The sequence below is a fragment of the Meriones unguiculatus genome, chromosome 18 (genome assembly GCF_030254825.1).
Source record: "Meriones unguiculatus strain TT.TT164.6M chromosome 18, Bangor_MerUng_6.1, whole genome shotgun sequence".
NCBI lineage: Eukaryota > Metazoa > Chordata > Mammalia > Rodentia > Muridae > Meriones > Meriones unguiculatus.
In genome coordinates this window covers 38,736,180-38,757,124 of record NC_083365.1, presented here as the reverse complement: position 1 = coordinate 38,757,124, position 20,945 = coordinate 38,736,180, and the positions used below count along the sequence as shown (strand labels likewise).

Here is a 20,945-nt window from a genome sequence, read left to right as displayed (position 1 = left end):
TCTAGAAAACCAGTGCCATAGACCATCTGTCCACTGCTAATTCTCAAGTTGTTGCCTGGCTGGGAGAGGTCATGGCCTAATAAGAGAAACAAGACAACAGATACGTGAGCTACAGTGGCAATGCCCCAGAGATGCTGAAGTCTGTTCAGATAATTTCACAGTGAGACAGAAATTCTTCAAGAGTGGGAACATCGGTCCTCTTAAAGGATGGGGTGGTCAGGGAGGAGTCTAGAGGCAGTGACACCTGAACAAGATTTTGAAGGTAATGGGGCATTCTCCCGACATATGAGCAAGAACATATGGGAAAGTTGAAGATAACCTTTGGTGACTAGAGGTTTGGCAATGTTACAAGGCTGTATCAAGGACCAAGGGATGCAAAGCCCACATACTTTTACATTCTCACTGGCCATGCTCAAAGAGCAGGGGAGGAGAGAGAGGGAGGGAGATAGACAGAGACAGAGACAGAGACAGAGAGACAGAAAGACAGAGAAACACACACACACACAGAAGGCCATAAAGAAAGAGACAGGGAAGACAGTCATAGAACCGGCTCTTGTATGGAGGGCATATAACAGTTCTCCAGGCACTATTCTGGACTCTCTGTGTATTTATTCAAGTCCACAAGAGGTGTTCACACCTCCTCTCTTTTACACAGGAGAAACTGAGGCAAGAATGAGTCTGTCTACGTGCCCAAATGCCTGGCTAGTGAGTGGCACGCAGACTGTAGTGACCCTATTCAAGAGCCTGGAGAATGTGGCGTTTAGTATTTCCTCTCACCGCTAAGACTGTCAAGGACTTAGCACCAAGACCAGTGTGGTGGTGACAAGCTACACAGGGTCCCCAGCTGAGGGTGCTCTCCTCCTGACTCCATCCCATGCTAACCTTCAGCCTCAGAGAGTCTCTTGCTTCCAGGAAGAGAAACACAACTCATAGGCACCATGAGCTTGTTGGCCTTGTGCAGCCTCACAGCCCTGGTCCTTGCATGGCTTGGAATGGGAAGGGATGAAAGTCACTTTCTTTCTGTGAGCAGTTCCTATAAAGCATCTTTTTTTTTTTTTTCAGGGTCAGTCCTGTCTATCATTCCCAAATGACCAGATTAGTTTTGCAGTGTTCCTGGGAAAAGTTGTTTGCTTGGAGGGGTCCGTCCTGTCTCCCAATCTCAAGAGTATCTCTGACAAACAATTACTAAAAATCATGACCCCTTGATGTGAGTGGGTTGCTCTTAATGACCTCTCCCAGATTTCAGGTGTTTCCTGTCCTTGATCTCTTCCCTCCTCACACTGCAGGCTGCTGGCTGCCTCCCACTCAGACCTACATGGTGGGGAGCAGGCTGGCTCTGTCCTCTAGGGCAGAATGTTCCTCAGCGCTGCTTGGGCGATGCTTGACTAATCCATTAACCAGCTGTCTCCTCTGCATATTCCCAGATGTCTTCCTTTCCATTCCTCCCCTCCCCTACTCCCACCTCCTCCACGTTCTGTCCTTTCTTCTTCCTCATGCTGGACCTGAGGCAACACCCCTTCCCAATAAGGGAAGCGTGTGTGACAGCCCAACACGGGTTCAACAGTCAGGCTCAGAGTCACCACTGCCCTATTGTACAAACTGAGGAAGGTCACTCAGCCTCTCTGGACTTAGTCTTTTTTTTTTTTTTTTTCCTTTGAATGGGAGTGTAGGTGTGGTGAGACTTAAAGAAGTCGGACACCTGGGAAGTATTTCCAATGTGCTTAGCATATGGAAAGCCTTTCAAGAAGGTCAGCTAGCATCCATGGCCCAAAGTGACAAATATCGGCTAAAGAGGATAGAAAGGCGATGATGAGAGGTGGAAGTAGTGAAGCTCCCAAGAGGTCTGGGGGCAGAACATCAGTGCATCGCGCCTCTGCTGTGATTCCAACAACAGCTCTCAACAGCAAAGTGGCCCAGAATAGAATGGCGATGTTCTTGCCCAAGAGATATTGATGAAATGATTAAGTAAATAGTAATTAATGGTGGTGGCAAGAGTCACAGTGTGTCCCAGGTTCTCTTCCAGGCGCTTCTGCATATTCCAACCAATTACATTTTTCCACAGACCCATGCACTGTTATTACTGTAAGAAACACTCCTCGTGTGAACGGTGTATTGGGGATACAGTGTTTTTATGGTAATTTGCCCCAGGTCATGCAGCTCATAAGTGTTGAAGGGAGAACTGAATGTGTCTTGGGTGGTGCTCTGGCAGATGTCACCAAGCACTAATTCAGATTATCCTGTCATGTCTATTTATAGCTGTGATTAGGAGCCAAGCTAGGGACATATCTCTCTCAGATGCAATGTTTCTTGTGAATTTTTTTTTTTATTAACACCGAAATGGGCTGGGTGAGGCGACATGAGCCTGTAATTCCAGCATTCCGGGAGGCAGAGGCAGGCAGATCTCTGTGAGTTCAAGGCCAGCCCGGTCGAAGGACAGTCAAAGCTAAAAAAGACCCACAGTCAGCTAAGACATACTCTATGAAACAACCAAATACAAGACCTAGCTGGGAGATCAGAACCTTAGGGACCACGTGGAAGCTTAACCTGTGGTAAAGACAGTTACATCAGTTCATCTGTGAAATGTCCGTGCTATCCATATTCAGGGTAGCTATCCCCAGTTTGGATATCCCTAGATGAAAATAGAAACTCTGCTATGCATACCACACGAGTCAGACGATTCCATGTGGCAGGTGGACTCCTACCAACTTTTCACAAAAGCCATTCCACATCTTCTATGCCATAATTGCATCCACCTATGTATCTGATTGCTGTTGCTCCTCTCTGAACCTGAAACATTGCTCCAACATGGAACTTGGGGTGCCTGCCAGAGGTATGGGAGCAATGCCACGAGGTGTTCTCCTGAAGCTCAGTAGTCTAGTCATATGCTTATTAGAGAGTATGATTCTTGGCCCAGTAAACATAGGAAGTATGCAGTATTTACATAAGGAAAGTAGACAGGCTCTGGGTCCCTGTGACCTTGGGAATGGCTTTACAAAATGAAGTGAAGCTGAATGAGTCTTTCTCCCCCTCCCCCCTCCTTCCCTCTCTCACTCTCTTCATTCCTTCCCTCCCTTCCTCCCTCTCCCTCTCTTTCTCTATATCTATCTATCTATCTATCTACAAGCATATATATATATATATATATATATATATATATATATATATATGAGCCCTGCTACTCCACAGTGCTCATTTAGAGGTCCTTCCTCCTTGTTTGAGGTGGAGACTCTTGCTTGCCACTGCGTACACCACCTAGCTAGCTCTAGAATTTCTTGGAATTCTTCTGTTTCTACCTCCCACTTCACCACAGGAACACTGTGATCAAGGCAGGCACCTACATGGATGCAGGAGATGTAATCTCAGAGCCTTGCATGTGTGTGACAAGTGCTATACCCACTGAGCCTTCCCTGCCAGGTCCTTGATGAGTTTCTTTACAGTGGATCTTTTTATAACATTTGGACCCCAGACTCACACCCAGGGCACACATCTCTTTCCAGTATTCCAGAGGCCCCTTTGCCTTTAGAACAAGGAACACTTGTTAATAGTACTCTGAGGGACACAGTCCAGGTAAAGGCACTCCTATCAAAGGAGGCCATGGAAGGTGCTTACAAGACAAAGCAGAGTTCCTTGTTCAAAGATCCATTGAGTAAACTAAACCATGGAATGTTGAGAACATAAGCCTAGAGGGAGGCTCAGATGCTGGAGTAGTCCTGGGCATTGAAACCAAGATTCTAAGTCAACTGAGTATGGCTTTGGGGGATTAAGTGTTTGTGGTGATACTTGGAAGGGGAATGTTAAAGAAATGAAGCCAGGGAGGAGCATGTTGTGACATGACTAGTGGGTTAGGCAACATTGCTGGGATCAGGAGCTAGCTGCTGAACTGTGGGCTAGCCCATGGAAATTCATGGGGTCTAGGAAGTAGATAGCTCTGGCTCTTATTCATAAACGGGAGAGGGATATCAAAGGGCCCAAATAGTCCTGATGAGGCCTTCAATTCCTGTAAGTTATGCAATGTACAAACAAACACTTAGCAACCTTAGGGGTTGGAGCCAAATGACAGCCATCAATAGGACAGCATGTGACTTCTTTGACATCAAAACACTGGTTAGGTAAGCCTTAAAACACCCAACTTCACGCTGGGCACGGACAGTTGAGCTCATCCCAGAACTTAGAAGCCAGTTCACATCTACAGCTGAGAGAATGGTCAGGTCAGACATCTGGGGTGTGGCATGGTACGACTAGGCTGTGAAGGGCAATGAGAAAGGGAGGAAGGACTGTATGCCTGGAAGAGAGGAGAAATTACAAGGAGGGATTGAAAGGAGGGAGGGAGGGAGGCAGGGAAACAAGATGGTTGGGAGGGAGGGTAGGTTATTAAGGATGTGTGAGAGCCAGTGTTCGCATCTGGCAACGTCTGCCTCCTCCAGCTGAGCAGACCTTGCTTAGAAATGGATGGAAGATGGCTACATAGCCTGTGCTGAGGAAGTGTCTGTGCCAGACATGTAGGTCCCCAAACCTTTGTGCATGACGATGGGCACATCAGGCCTCTTGGGGAACGTTTTCACTGAGCATGTGCCTGTTGGGTCTGGAACTCTTCTACTGATGTTCGTCTTCTCACCTGGAGATTTTCCTCTTTAAATGACTCCTAACTCAGGTGTCTGTGAGATACTCACTGGTGAGTTGGGAGAGATGTCAAACTGTCACCCATGACTTTCTCATATAACATTTCAGCACACAGAGGTGTGGGCATATGTGCTGAGTTGAACCATGGGTCCTCTGGAGAAATTCAAAGGTGAGCATCTTTGCTCACTGCTGAAGAATGGCCCAGATGAAAACCCATGCATCCCAGCTTCTGCTGTTTTGCCTGTCTGTCGCGTGATAGCTAATTCTACTTGCAAGGACAGGGTAAAACAAGTGGTGTCACTGAGCACTGCAGATGAAAGGCTGATGCCAGAGTTAAGAGATGCCTTTGTTCTTGGCATGCTTGGGAATATCAGCTGGCTTGGTTTTGATGGTGAAAAGGTATTTTCCTAGGGTCGCATGAAGTATTTGGTCTGCTGTTATCTTTGGAAGCTTGTAGAATGCGCTTCTTCCCCTTCTTAAACACAGTGTGGATGTTACAAAGATAGCCAGCCCACATTATTCCTTCAGCCAGCTTCCTCTTTAGGTTACCCCTCCTTTTCCAAATGTGGAGAGAACATGGTGGGGCTTCCCCAGTTCTGCCATACATCTTTACGAGGCTCTTGGCACAGTAATTAGGGCAACCTTCTAGTACTTCATTCCTTTACATGTTGGTTTCTAGCTTTAGAAATCCAAGAAAGTGATTTTTTAAAAGGTCCTGATGAAACAGAAATTACTGTTAGTAGTGGCTCAGGAAACCAAAAAGAACCACATGGGTTCTGAACAAGGATTCTTTCTTGTTGCTTTGCATGGATGTGATGCAATTCAAAACCTCCAAATGTGTCCCCTTGGAGTCGTAGTATATGAAAAAACATTTGGAATTGTCTTCTGCAGTTTTACTCTCATGGCTGCTTATAAGGCTGTCTCTTTCACTTTTTATTAGCGAAAAATGGACTTACACCATTTTACTGCATAATCCTTTCCCATTTCGCTTTGGACATTATTCTTAAATTGAGCAGACAATGTGGTAGATGTCCTTCATGCTCGGATTTTTAAACACACTGGAGCCAACCACATGGGGCCAACCACATGAAAGATAAGTTCTGTGTTATGGTTGCATACTTTACTCTTGCCACGCCAGTTTCTTAATGTTTTCTCAGTGATTGAACTGGGCTGTTTCTAGTATTCTCAATTTATAACTAGCATGAAAGATACTTGTCTCTTTGGTATGGCATTTATTTTTTTTGAGATAATTATTTCCACATACCATATTTGCAAAACATGGTTACTAGGCCCATGAATGCAATTTAAACTACTCTCTACCAATTTCCAGAAAGAGCAAGCCCAGTTACAATGGCTACCCATTGGCACAAGTGCCTGTCTGTGACACGAAGCTACACTCTTGAATGGCTTAAGTTTCCTTTGATTTTCTGCCTTACTAGGGATCTAAAAGTAAGTTAATTAGATTTGCTTAAGTAAACACTCATTAAATTTGGTAAGAAATTAAGTTCAGTAGTGCTTACTATATAATAGTATGTTTTAGCAAAACATACTATTTTACACACACATATAAACAAACCTCCATAATGGGCAGTGTTTCCACTTTCTATATAAAAAAGTGGCTGCCCATTGTGACCTAACTTGTTCAGGGAAACAATCAGTTAGTGTGCAAGTTCGTATCCAGCCTCACTCTGAAGCAAGTCTCAACCCCTGCTGCTTCCAGTACAGGAAACAACTGGCAGACAGAAATCATGGCTGCATCTCTCTCAGGGCCTTTCATTATGTCTCCATGGGCTGATTGCCTGGATTGGTGCTTGTTATGGAAGAAAACAGGCAAAGGAGGGTTCGGGTGACTCAAGTGGAGATGTAGGAGGGGGAGACCAGTGCTCCATGGAGCTGTGGCTCTGACAGTAAGCCTGTCTTGGTTGGTGTCATACATGGAATTCTGATCATAGGTCCTTTATCCTGAAGGCAAAGTCTATCTAAAGCCACTCTACCAACTGAGTGGACGAATTGAACTGACACTGGCCAGCACAGCCAATAGAAGCAAATGTTCTTCGAAGCCTTGTGTTTTGTTTGATTCTTGGAAATTTTATATCACACTCCATCAGTGATTTGTATTTGTTTCTATGTGACTGTCTTAAACTACCATGTTTCTTGGCTTCTAATGTGTAATCATTTATATGAGTTTCCATCAGTTTCATAACAGCAGCTTTCCTTTTAGGAAAGCTCATATTAATTGTAAGATACATTCCATTTTCAGAAATGTTTAAGTGGGAGAATAGTATGTATCTTAGAATCAGAATCGCTCCCTGAAGATGTCTGGTGTCTCTAGTGGGGCCAGAACTGTCTTCTGGCACACTTGTGTGTGTGTGTGTGCTGAGGGTGGCAAAAGCCACAGGGGATGGTGCACAGTTATAGATGTGTGATTGGGGCTCACTAGTGAAATGGGTAGGGTGGCAAGGGTGCGGAATTCGGCAGGGCTCATTGTGCCTTTTGACTCCCCTAATCTCCATCCCAGCAGGATCTCTCTACTTGGCATTATTTGCCTTTGGGCCTAGATAGTCTCTATTGTGGGGCAGCTATGACTCAGAACATTTCTGACTTGTAACATTCCACTATAGCGTCTCTTCCCCTAGTTGGGACTACCCATAATATCCCCATTAGTTTCCTTGATGAGAGCAAGTTTCAGGGAAGAAGAGAAACTTCTGGAAACCCTCTTGGACTTAGGCTCCGCTATTCACTCTAGGAGGTTCTTTCCCCAGGATGCCACCCACGGGACACACATTTGTCATCTAGAGATTTGTAGTCTTGGCCCTCTGTTTGATGTTTTTTGAGGCTTACTGAAAAAAACTTCCAGTCATTCAAGGTGGGAGTCAAGCACTTGTCTTATGAGTCAGTGTGGCAAGGAGGAAAATTGGAGTTGATTTTCACAGGGTGTACACTCCAGCAGGGACAATAGGAGTCAGTCACGCAGACAGAGGAGTGAGACCTGTGCAGTGAGGGGGGAGGCTTATAAGAGGAGGTAGTGCTGTACCTACCCCAGGGGAGAGGGATGAACGGGAGGAGCCTGTCAGGAGAAGAGAGGCTGCGGTGCATCGCTTGTCAGCATTTATATGGATATCTGTAGGTAGTGACACTGGAATCATCAAGATGATAGGCAAAGAGGAAGTCAAGTAGGGCAGCCTCACCTGCCCCTGTCAGAAGGTTCTTCAACTGCTGCCCTTGCTATATGCTTTACTGCCATGCATGTAAGCTGCACTTAAAATTGAATATGTTTTTGAATACTGAAGAGAATCACCATAGTAGATGGCTGTGTCGCATGAATCTTTATACATCAAAGTTTCGGAAGTGTTAAATGTTAAAACAAACAAACAAAAGACAGTTAAAATTTCTAAGTTACTGTACATAGTGAGCCCTCTCTGCCCAGATTTTCTCGCCCTTTAAGCCTCTTTTTATAGGGCATACAACACTTTCTATCTGGCTTTTTAAGTGCACATTTAACTTATTCCCAAAGGCATTCTGTCTCACAGATTCACTAAATATTGTTTGCGTTATCAGACAACTTTTAGCTTAAAATTTGCTTGGGACCAGGACTGAGTAGGAGGCTGAGGTTGGAAGAATACAAGTTTATATTGTTACTAAAATTCTATGGTCTGGCATGTCCTTCAAACAGACCCCACAGTCTCAGGGAAACTGAGGTCCCATCAAGGACATTAAGATCACCCTGGCCAATCCAGGAAGTGGAAGAGGAATGGAAGCACCTCCCACATTCCCTGGAGAAGGCTGCATGTAGACTATGGTGCACCAGCTTCCCAGCCAGGGTCTCTGGAACGGTTTCTGTTTCTGCACCTTGATAGTTACCTGATCATGAGTTAATTTTCTGGTTTGGTCCAGGAAGTAGCACTACGAATGGAACTGTTTTATCGAGCTGTCGGAGGGTAATGCTGGACCCACATAAGTATTAGCTGTTACTTACCTGATGTTGCTGTTCATCTCTCAGGTCAGCAGACTGCTTTTGGTTGAGTTAGGACATTGGGAAGGTGGGTTCCCTGTTCAAGACACACACTAGAAAGGACATACAATGTTAGCTGGATAAGAGGAAGGACCTCATGAGCCCCCATCCCCCAAAGAAGAGCTATGATGGTGGATGGCTTCTAGGGAAGGGAAAGTCAGTTTTACCTAAGGTAAGGCTGACCACACTCCAGGGTATGGCCCCACACTCATAAGGCAGCAGTAATTGGATTAGCAGCATATAAAAGAAAGAAAGAAAGAAAGAAAGAAGGAAGGAAGGAAGGAAGGAAGGAAGGAAGGAAGGAAGAAAGAAAGAAAGAAAGAAAGAAAGAAAGAAAGAAAGAAAGAAAGAAAGAAAGAAAGAGACATGAAATTGTGTGTCGGGGCCTAAGTGGATAGATCTGGGAGGAGTTAGGAGAAAGAGTAGGAGGGTGAACACAATTAAAACATACTACGTACATGTATGACATTCTTAAAGAACTAATTAAATGTCATTGAAATTGTTTTTTGAATTCTAAAAGTACAAAACCCAAAGCCTGTTAGCTGTTGGGTATGTTCTCAGAGGGGAGACAGGTTTAAGATTAGTGTGACTGAAATAATAGAAATTTCAATTCCTTATATAACATTTTCTGGCTGAGAGGTGTGGGGCGGGGCTGTGTATAGCCTCAGTGGCTGGTAGCTCCAAACTCACAGGAAGTTCTAGGCATCCTCTAATCAGGATTGACCAGTCATCCGAGTCTATTGGAGTCAATCATCAAAGGACTTGTTGCCTAAGCCAAGCTTTTTGGGTTGTGAAATCTTATCACAGTGTGCATCTCTGCCAAGATCCCCAGGTGTTTAAGGCACAGGTTGAGCTCAAATCAGAAGCCAGGACAGAGCACAGGACAGCTTGAGAATCCTGGGATTGCTACCAAGTATTGCAGTTTATCAGCCGTATGACCTAGAACAAGTTTCGCAACCCAGCCTTCCTATCTTCTCAATTAACCTGGTATAAACATTTGCCTCTTTGGGGTTACCATGAGGACTTACAGAGACATAGCATCAGTAGGTATCACGCTGCACTTGAGGCAGACAGTCAATAAGTGTGATGCCTCTGCCTGCCTCCCGCACCTATAAGATAAAACAAGGCAGGGCAGGAGAGCCTCTTAGGCTTTTCGTTTGTGTAAGAATTAAGCACAGAGGCTTGTTTAGCCTCTATGCGCTTTGCTGATTTGACTATCAGTCTGCCTTAATGAAAAACAGGAGTGGGCCATCAGAATGTCCTGGTTCACCTCAGACAATGGTTATGTGGCACGAGGGTTTGGGCTCAGCCCTCAGGCATGGGTGACCCCATCCAGTGCAGGGAAAACAGTCAGAGACACTGAACAGCTCTGTCAGAATTCTCTTTAGCAGTAGAGCTGGGGTTTGTATGACAACTACATTTCTGGAGCCCATGTTAGCAACCGCTCCAAACAATGTATAACTTCTGACCCTGGCTGGAAAAGATAAATATGAAGTGGCTGGAAATGACCTTTCCATATGCCCAGCTCTAAGTTTCCTAAGCCCCAAGACTGTCTCCTCCCAAAACCACAGCAAATAAACCACAGAGGCATGTGCTGAGAGCAGAAACATCTGGCCAGATATCTGATGAGGAGGGATTCTGTGTGTGTACACATTCACATTTCTGTGTATTCTGTTTGAGCACATGTATGAGCATGCATGTGGTGACCAGAGGACAACATCTGTTATTGTTCCTCAAGTGCTGAGCTTCAAGCATCTCATTCTCTTGAGAGAAAGAGAGTCTCTTACTAGCCGAGAACTCAGCAGGAAAGCTAGGCTGTCCAATCAGGGTCTGTCTGCCTCCACAAAGCAAGCATGGCCAAAATGGGCACTCCTGTGAATGCGCCTCATGGTGTGTCTGCGGCAAACCTGGCTAACTGATCATAAAACACATTCACGAGGAATGGGGACTTCACTTCAGAATCTTTCCAAACACATTGATCCAGGCAGCCATGGTTAGTGGGCTGGACGTTGCCCCTGAGGTGAAATCTGCTTCTTATCCATTTTTGACTCTAAAAGCCACTGAGATAGGGTTATGGGGCTGCTCAAAAAACTGTGTGCATTGAGATCCTCAGTCTGGGCAGGGCAGATAAGGAGAATCCCTCAGTGGCGTGTTCAAAAGCCAGAGACAGTTGATCTGTGAGACACCTCCATGTCTTAGCTCTCTTCGCTCCTTTTTGCCTGGCTGTTGTGGGTTACCCCCTCAGAAATAAGCCTTGCCTGTCTTAAGGTCTTCTGTTCTGTTTTGTTTTGTTTTGTTTTGTTTTGTTTTGTTTTGTTTTGTTTTGTTTTGTTTTTCTTGATTTCTTTTGGTTGGGGAGAGCAGATGCCTTTGCTGAACTTTTTAACCAGGGCCTGTTGGGGCAGACCCTGCAGTCCAGATCCAGCAGCTCATTTTCCAAAGCTGGAACTCCTTCCTCTGGCACTGGATCATTTCTACCATCTGACCCCACTTGCCTTCACCACTCTCTCCTCAGCCTGTCTAAAGTACACATCCCTATGCTAGCCAGTCCAAGTTGTGTGGTCTCAGCTGATGGCCACTGCAGAAGTCCTGTCACTACCTTTTCTCCATTTTGTCTAGTCACAACTAGCCTACATTCACAAAGGAATCCACTCCTAGCCCCTCGATGTCCTTTGAAGGGAACGCAGGCCACTAACCGTGGCTCTCACTCTCTCACAGCCACTCAATGCTGAGGAAGTGCATTTTGTGAGCCCACTGTGACAGCGGGGCAATCAGGCCCAGACAGAGCCTAGAGTCTGACCAAGTCTCATGCCATTCTCTTGTTCAAGTGCATGTCTCTGCCGCCACACCAGACCCGTTGTGGTCAATGCCGTCTCCACACCATCAAATCCGCCTCAGTTCTGTGTATACCCCCAAAGCTGACTGAAAAGTAGCTTCTCCTCCTGTCTGGACAGCTACTCCTTCTAAAATGTGTCATTCTTAGGAAGGTTCACTCGAGGCTGGAGGGATGGTGATTGGAACCAACCAAGGAGCCTAAGGATAGATCCTCTTTGCAGTGCGGATCCTTGGTAGCAGGAGCTGGGCTGGGAATAGGTGTCTCAAGAGGAAAGCCAGGGAGTTAAAATGCATTAAGAGCATGGTATAACGGCTGGGCGCCGTGACACACGCCTGTAATCCCAGCACTCAGGGAGGCAGATCTCTTGTGAGTTCAAGGCCAGCCTGGTCAACAAAGCAAGTCCAGGACAGCCAAGCCTACACAGAAAAACCCTGCCTCAAAGAAACAAGCAAACACCAACAAAAACAAAACAAGGAATAACATGGGATATACTTGCGTCTTAAAACAATCCCAGCTGTATAAAATGGTTGTGAGGGTTAAAAGAATAAACGAACTTAAGTGCATACGGAACATTATAGCTCATTGGTACAAACATTGACTATTGTGCACATTTTCCTGGCAGTGGGATTGAGTGCCGCTTTTCACTTTCACTTTTTCAGCTCTCTGTAGGAAAAAAAAATGCACATTATTTGTATAAGTTGAAAACCATATGCCGAACTTTTCTTTCCTTGGAAATGGGGACAGAGTTCGTTTGGCAAGGGGTCTATTGTTAACCCTACCAGCCTCAAGCTTTGCCCACTGTGGGTGTTTCAGGATGTGCTTAGTTCGGAGTCTTTGCTCCCAGCCTTCTGCATCCCTGCCTCTGTCCTGCTTCTCTTGCCAGCCAGTGTTGGCTCCAACCCTCTTGGATGGTGTTGTGATTGGCCTAGAGGGAGTAAGGAGGGAAACGTGGCTGCGTGTTCAAGAACAGAAGCAAGGCATGCACCGTTTATGGGGTGTTTTACAGTGGGACTGTAACTGGAACGCTGAGGCGTAGCAAGAATTATGAGGTGAGATAGGCTTAGCACCAAGCATCCTGAAGTAGTAGTGTGCATGAAGACAGCTGTTCGTCAGGGTGTGTGTGTGTGTGTACAGAAGTGGAGGTCCAGGTCCTGAAGACAACAGTTTATCTCAGTTTGCAGCTAGGATGCTACCATTGCAGCTACATAGCGGGTTTAGTGACCTGCCTGAGGCGGCATGATGGACACAGGTAGCAGCCCCACTTGTGAATCCAGTCACACTCTAGAGCCTCTACTGCTCTGTTCAGAAATTACACCATGGTTGAACACAGGTGTGCAGGGCCAGCCCAGGGCGAGCGTCTTTGATGCCGTTACTCCAGTATGAGTGAGTGTCGCCACCTCTGCTATCGAATAAGGAGCAATGGCATTAAGGCGAGGAAAGGATTCCGTAGTTTCTCTAATTTAAAAGGAGTCAATAAAGGAGATTAACACGCCATGTTTGCTGCTGGAAGTGGAGACGCACGAGGTTGTGGACTCTGCTGAGAGGTATCTTCTGTCAGAGAGGACACCCTCTGTCTCTCATAGGCAGATTGTGTGCTTTGATTCTCAAGCACATAAACTCTGCACTGTTGGGGTAGAAGCTATGTCAATATCTGTCCCAAGTGAGCCAGGAGAAGGGAAGAGGGAATTATATTTGGAATTCAGCCATGGCTTACCAGCTTCTGCCTTTGTACAGGAAGCTTCTTAGACATTTTTTAAAGGTAAAAGTCCTATTCCATTCTAGATGGCCAATTAATGATTTCTTGACTATGCAGCACAAAACAGAAACATTGTTCCATAAGAAAACACCGGAATGAGTATGGTCATGAATGCCTGAAATGCCAACTCTCAGGAGGCAGACGCAGGAGGATGGCTACAAATTGGAAACCAGACAGGTCTACATAGTGAGTTCTATCCAATGCTGCATGGCAAGGCTCCATCTCAAAACTAAGCAAAGAAAAACAGGGTTCAACACGATGCAATTCTGCCTAAAACCCCAGAAAATGTGCAACAATTCTTGTCACATTTTCCGGAACTTTCTTTCACTCTCGGAGGCAACGTAGGCAAATAGTTTTTTCCTTTTATTTTCCTTTCCAGAATTTCTCTCCATATATATGATTGTTCATATACACATACAGATTTTAATCTCCACAGAAAGTGCATCTCGATACTTTCCTCTGTCGGCTCACTGGGGATCTTTTAAAGAGGTCCTTACTCTTTGCTGCAACAGCATATTTAAAACGTACTAAACCACCCCTATTGTCCAACTTTGGCTTATTCCCTAATTTTTACCATAGAACCATTTTTTTCCCCCAAAGAATAAACATCTTTATAAACACTTACGTTTCTCTAAAAATAGTAAGGAGCATGTGTTTGTATACCAAATGCATATTTTATATTTCGATGGAAAGTCTGACAGCGCTCCACTCCCAGTACTATTTGAGCATCCCCATTAAACATCTAGCTCTTTGCTCATTTTAGATGCTCTCCTCTGTGTGCATGCATGTATTCATATGTTTTATGCACTTCTTAGATTAGGTGTGTGCACATGTGCGCATCCAGGTGTGCCACTATGTGTGAAGGCCAGAGGTAGAAGCCAGATGTCTTCCCCCCATTGCCCTCTGCCTTTATTTTATTTTTCACTTTTGAAGCAGGGTCTCTTATTGAGCTTGAAGCCTCTCAGTTCCGCTGGGCTGGTTGGCCAGTGTGCTTCGGGGATCTGCCTGACGCTGCCCACACCAGTATTGAAGTTACGGGTGCATAACGCCATGCTCAGCTTTTCAGCCTGTGAATCCAAATTCGTTTCCTCATGTACTTAGTCTGCTGAACCATTTCCTCAACCCTGACATTAGCACCTGGTTTTCTTCTCCTTTCTGTTTTCTCCCATCTCTCTCTCTTTCTCTCTGTGTTATTGTGTGTTTGGAGTTGTGTGTGGTGTGTGAGTGCCTGGTGTTTACGTGTGTGCGCATGTGCAATTACATGCATGATGCATGTGGGGGGGTACATGCATATGTGAGTGTGTGGGCCCGTGCAGACATCACTCCCTCTGTCTCTCTCTACCTTATTGCCTTGAGTCTCAGGGAAGCAGAAGTTCGCTGTTTGGGTTTGGCTGTCAGCTCTCTGGATCAGGGCCCTGCCCTCAGTGGGAAGTTTCAGGTACCACAGCCATACCAAGCTTTTGATATGGACTTTGTGTTATGGATTCAAACTCAAGTCCTCACACCTACATATCAAGCACTCCTACACACCCCTGTTTTCCCTATCTCCCATCTCCCCTTATCAGCTTTTGAAAAGAAAACATTTTCAAAATTGAATATGCAAAGGTTGGTGCTTGCACTTACTTGGCCCTGAGTTCTAATGTGACAGAAGCTTCCTCATGTTGTTTGTGCTACTTTGTACTGGTGGGTTTTCTCAACATAATGTCAAACATCAATAGGACTATTCTGGAAGCGCTCTCCTCCAGGGCTGATGTGCACTTGGGAGTCACAGCACACTTTCATTTGTTAGGGTTGGTATCGAATAGACACCCAACTTATCGATGAAGTATCCCAGCCCAAGGCTCGCCTTTGTTCTCCTTGTCTACTCTAAGTCTCAGTACAGAGCTCTGCCCTATCCTTTGGCTCTGTGGCCTAGCTTGCAGATCTCCCTTGAACAGCTAATTGAGTGTTATGTGAATATGTTTGTGTTTTAATCCCAGGTGTGGGAGAAGAGGCTGCTTCACAGCAGGTGATTGTGATTTGCCTCATGCACTGGCAGAGGCATGGTTTTGCCAACTGCAGATAGTTTACATTTGGAATTCTGGGGACCCTGGAGAGGATGTAAGTGGCAGAGCACAGAGATGGTGAGGGGTGCTGCAAAGAAGAAGAAGGTGGGTGCTGCTCCCATTGCTGCTCCTGCTCGCCATTGTTGTGGTTTGTCAAGAGGTAGTGGGCAAAGAGAAGAAACTGGGTATCAGCCCTGCCCCAAGGGATTTGACGTCCCTGATTAGGAGGAAGTAGTTTAAAGGGGTCTTCGTCCTCTTTCCCCCTAACCTTCTTTCTTGCCTGCCTAGTGTTGTAGGGTTGGAGGAGATTAGAGTAGAATAAGGGTTGGAAGGGAGGTGGAGGTGTAAGAACTCAATAAAATAGATTTCAAAAAAAGCCAATATCGAAGGCTATTGTACGGCACTTCAGAGGACCTGCAAGAACATGTTCTAGAGCAAGCCTGGCCTCTGTCTAGATAATTTGGCATCCTGATGTCATTTACTTTCAAAATCATTCCCACAATGCCCTCTCCCTCTCTCTACCATGTACTCAATGTGCATCTCACCTAGTGGTTCCTGGCTTCTGAGACATTCACCGAAACCTTCCACTCATTGGCTGCTTGAACTGCTTGTTCCCTGCTGTGTTTGTTGATGTTCTAGGATTGTGCTTCTATAATTTCCTTCTGACCTAAGGTGCCACACTATAATTCAAGAAGGCACAGATACCAAGATGACCCTCAAGTCACTTGCTATAAGAGTCCAGAGTGCCACTTTGGCGTTGGTGGTGTTTCCTAGGAGGTCTGCACATTCTCTTGAACTGACTCTTATGTTGTCTCTAAGTCAGTGACTGTACAGGGAATATCCTCTTAATTCAGAGAGAGAGATCGCAGAGGAGAAGGAGAAGAGAGGAGAGGACCGTGCTGATGGCTACCGTGCAGCATACACTTAACTAGTAACCCATCCTTCTCAACCAACTCCCACTGCTATGGTGGGTAAGAGAGGGGGCTCTTGAGGATTAGAGTGAGTCACTGAGAACCAAACAGCTAGCAAGCAGTAAACAGTCTAAGGGTGTGGGGGTGGGTGTCTGTGGGGTGGGGTGTGTGTGTGTGGTGTGTGTAAGTTTACGTGTGTGAAGTGTGTGGGGGTGGGGGTTATGTAGGATTGGAGAGTACAGAGTAACGCCCAATTGGGCCAGCCTTCTGTTTCATGTCCCATTCTCTTGAAGTCTAAACTTTGTCTATTGACTTCAGTGAGGCAGACACAGAGCTCAGGCATTTCTGAGGACATCAAGTGTACCAGAGGCCAGATGGAGGCCAGTGCTTTGATCTCTGTGCCAAGGATGCTCTGCCCTGGCCCTGCTGTGCCCAGGTGGACTGAGGGGAGGGGTCTTTGTGGCTGTACTTTTGGACTCCCTTATGTCATTGTTTTTCTCATGTGATGTGGCTTTGCACTGAGCTGGGGTATTTCCCAAAAGAGCAGGTCACATGTAACATGTGCCTGGTGTGAGCTGGGTCCCATGGTTCCTTTTCTCTGCTTAAAGAAATGACACATAAGCAGAGAGCCTGCATCAATGTTAGCATCCACAAAAGCAGATATCACCCAACTTAAAAAGAAAAAAATAAGGCCACCCCGATAATCTGAGGCAACAGTGTTATGCCTGTGTAACATTTTGGACCCTTGAGAGATGGCTAAGCCCGAAGAAGGGTGTGTCACTAAATATATTCATGATAACGTCCTCCAGATTTTTAATCACGACATTGCAACATAATAAACTTACACGATAAAATGTTAAGAGCGTGTAAAAGTGAAGATAGTGGCTGGTGAGACCCTCTCCTCACGTGCAATACCCCTGAAGTTCCTCCCAGGAGTTACCGCTACCAACTGCTCTATGGTAGTCCCAGAAATACTGATTACAATTTTGTACATGTACACTATATTTTTGCTTACCATCATTTGTTTCTTTCCAACCCACCCCGCCAGCCAGCTATCCATCCCACTTAAGCCTAGCTCTTTGTGATTGAAAATAATGCAAAAATGTTTGAATTTAATCTTTTGTTGGGGCTTGTGTCAGGACCAGTGACACAACAGAAGGTCTTGTGAGTTCCTGGGGTGCCTATCCGGGACCCAGACTTCATCACAAAGTCCTTCAGCAGAGGAAGGAACAAAAGAGACCCATACACCAAAGATGTCCCTGATGGCTTTTTGTTTACATAAACTACACAATTCATCTCCTGGGTCCTAGCTTTTTCAAAGTAGCACATAAGAAGATAACTTTGTCAAAGATAGTTCCAGCTGTATGTGAGTCCATGGAATCTCGGCTTGAGGAAGTCTGCCCTAACTTATTCCTCACCATAGCAGAGTGTCAGTTTACAATGTTGATCTTCCTAGGGAAACAGTGGGTTATATATGATAACTTGCTGGATAACCAAACACTCCATTAGAAGGAAGTCAACTTTGTCCCCAGCAATATTTTCCCCAGTTAAGTGGCAAGAGTGAAAGGTAGAAAGATGTCTGACCCCACTCTTCATAACTTACTCCAAATTGTCCCCACCAAAAGCCAGTATGCTGCTAGGGTATGATCTCCAAAGAACTCTCTCTAGAGGTTAGTTCTGTGTGTGTGTTTTTTTTCTCTCTCTCCTCAAAGGCATGAAAATAACCAGTTGTATCTGTTCCTGATCTTATCCAGCACCTCTGGAGAGCTCTGAACTGGCCCCTTTAGTAAGTTCTAACCTCTACAACTCACTAGATTAAACTTTTAACAGTTAAGTCTTAATGGGGAAAGAATTAAATAATTATGTTTCTCTCAAAAGATTGTTTTACTTTAGTTGTGGTAGATGCCTAACCTGGCTTAAATGAAAGAGATTACTTTAGGTTACTGGCTGAAGATTCTAGAGTTAACTTCAGGCTCCCTTACTCATGGAGGCTAAATCTTATCATCAGAACACTGTCTCTGTCATTTCTCTCTGTCTTAAAAAAGAAGCAGGTGACTCCCATATGGGCTCTAGATGATATAAAAGATCTGGTATGCATTCTAGAAACTCAGAAACCTCATCAAACAGGAGCTTCTCATTCCTAATGTGTGTGTGTGTGTGTGTGTGTGTGTGTGTGTATGAAGACTGAATCTCACTGAATCAACTTAATCCCAGTACCTTCCTGTATGCATCTAGTTTTACATCAACTTGACACAAGCTAGGGAGCCTCAGTCGAGGAAATGTCTCCATAAAAGCTCAATGTGAGGAATTTTCTTAATTAGTGACCAATGGGGGAGGACCGAGCCCATTGTGGATGGTGCCATCCCTGGGCTGGTGGCCCTGGGTTGTATAAGAAAGCAGGCTGAGCAAGTCATGCGAGCCAATAAGCAGCATCCCTCCATGGCTTCTGAATCAGGAACCTGCCTCCAGGTTCCTGCCCTGTTTGAGTTCTTGCCCTCACTGTTTTCATGATGAACTGTTACATTGAACTATAGGTGAAATAAGCCCTTTGCTCCTCAAGTTGATTTTGGTCACAGTGTTGATGAAACACTGTGCATCCCGATGTACCAAGCCTGAGACAGACAGTAGCTCAGCTCCTCCCAAACTACAAGGACAGGAGTTGAAGAAGGAGAGTCAAGAAATTAGAAACAAAAGAGTAGTATGAGGCCCTAGACAGGTCAAAGCAATAGGTTTGTAATGTGAAGTCCAAGTATTTTTCCATAAAGGACCAGGTAGCATGTTTTTTAATTTTTCTGTTTCAACTACATAACTCTGCTCATTGAATTAAAAAAAAAATCCTTAGGCAGTATCCATAGGTTATGAATGTGATTTAATGAAACCTTGTTTATAGAAACAATCATTGGGCTGGGATTTATCCATGACTATAGTTTCTGATCCTTGGTGTATGAAGTAGATGGAGTCTTTTTCTCCTATATAATCTAGAAAGCTCAACAATTCCTATCTGATGTGTAGAAAGTATTCAGTGGATGCTTGCTATGAACATTATTTATGCCAAAAATGAGGATAACAACAATGATAACATTGGTGGTGGTAATTCCAACATGACTAATTGAACAAGATATAATGAAGTAATGTATGCTAGGGTCTTTTCTTCCTGCTGGTGCAGCTTCTTCTCCATATAAACATAGAAATGAAAAGCAGCAGTACCCATGTAGGCTACACAAATACTGTCCTTTGTAGTTGAGCCCTAAGAACGGAAGAGATGGCTCAGTGTGGTAAGAGTACTTGTGCAAACAAGAGGACCCCAGTTCAGATCTTCAGTATCCGAATGTCTGCACAGGGAGACAGAAAGACCACTAGAGATACCAGCCAGCCAGCTTAGTTGTTGAAGATAATGATGATGGTGATGATGATGATGATGATGATGATGATGATGATGATGATGAGATTCAGGTTCAGTGAGAGGATTTTCTCACTCAATCAGGTGAAGAGTGATAGAGCAGGATACTCAACATCCTCCCCTGGCCTGCACATGAGTACATACAGGCACATACTTTCCCTCTCCTCCTAAAAATAGATGATCCCAAGGCTTGGATAAAAATGATCTGTACCATGTATGGGCTGGACCTAGGCCCCCTACACACATGTACTCGATAGACACCTTGGTCTTCATGTGGTTTCCCTAGTAAGGGGAAAAGGGGCTGTCTCTGACAGGAACTCTTGCATGCTTTTTGATCACTTCACTGGCCACCATGGTAGAGGATGTCTCAATTCTGATATGACTTGATTGTGCTGAGATGGATGGGTGGGTGGGGCCTCTCCTTTTCTGAGGGGGAAGGTAGGGGGAATACAAAGAAGAGGGAAGAAAGGTAGAACCAGAAAAAGAGGAGGGAGGGGGCTATGATTGGAATGTAGAGTGGATGGATAGATAGATAGATAGATAGATAGATAGATAGATAGATAGATAGATAGATAGATAAAAGAAAACAATGTCATGTGGACAAGTTCACATAACAAGGGTGGCTTTGGAGTTTGTGTCTGTTTTCTCCAGCCCTTTTGCAATCTTAAAGGACTCTGCTTTCCACACATCCTGGAATATGCTGGTATGCATAGTATATTTCAGGAAACAAGTGTAGCAGATGGATATTCTTTGGTGTCTAGATCCAGACTAAGAACTGTGAAAGTGCTATAAGATCCCTGGCAGTTTTGAGCTAGTGGAAAGAGCTGATTGGGAATTGGCTGGTGTTACATGACTCAGGGGACTACTTGCTGCTAACATGACTTCAGTGTTTGTCTCACACAAAAATTATGCGATGCCCCTCAATGCATTTGGAAGCAAAGAACTGAATGGATGCTTGGTCACTGCCTTACTGACTGTGTGGTTTGCTACTGTTTGGATTGGCTTAGTGGGAGGAAACTGCATAAAACCACTACTGGTCTTCAGGTTGGCTGCATGCTGGTGTAAGGATTCCCATCAAACCTCCCATGGTCAGAGAGGAGCCTCTGGAGCATTTTGTGTGCCCTGAGATTTACTCATCTAGTTCTCTACAACTCTGAAAAACTCTCCTTGGATGTTGGTTAACCAGATGCTCTGTGGTAATTGCAGGAGGTGGACAACAAATTCTTCAGCTCCTATTTCCCCCTGTTTAAGTTCATCCCCACTGTCATCACTCAGATCCACATACAAAACCCATTACGAAGAATGATTTTCATGAATCAAGAACACAAGCCCTAAACCAGTCATGGTGGTACACGCCTGTAATTC

At 45.0% G+C, this 20,945-nt stretch overlaps 1 protein-coding gene across 3 annotated transcripts in view; it reads left to right on the top strand.

Moving 5' to 3' along the window:
- The window catches only part of Slc1a2 (solute carrier family 1 member 2), a 140,533-nt gene that overhangs the window by 42,602 nt on the left and 76,986 nt on the right, over positions 1–20,945 (top strand). Inside the window, exon 1 of one of the 3 annotated variants that reach the window (XM_060371424.1) lies at positions 4,139–4,208. The exons of the other annotated variants lie outside the window; for them this stretch is intronic. Within the exon in view, the coding sequence (XP_060227407.1) occupies positions 4,201–4,208 (8 nt within the window). The 5' untranslated portion in view covers positions 4,139–4,200. Of the gene's footprint in view, positions 1–4,138; positions 4,209–20,945 lie in introns of those variants that run through there. 3 annotated transcript variants of the gene reach the window in all.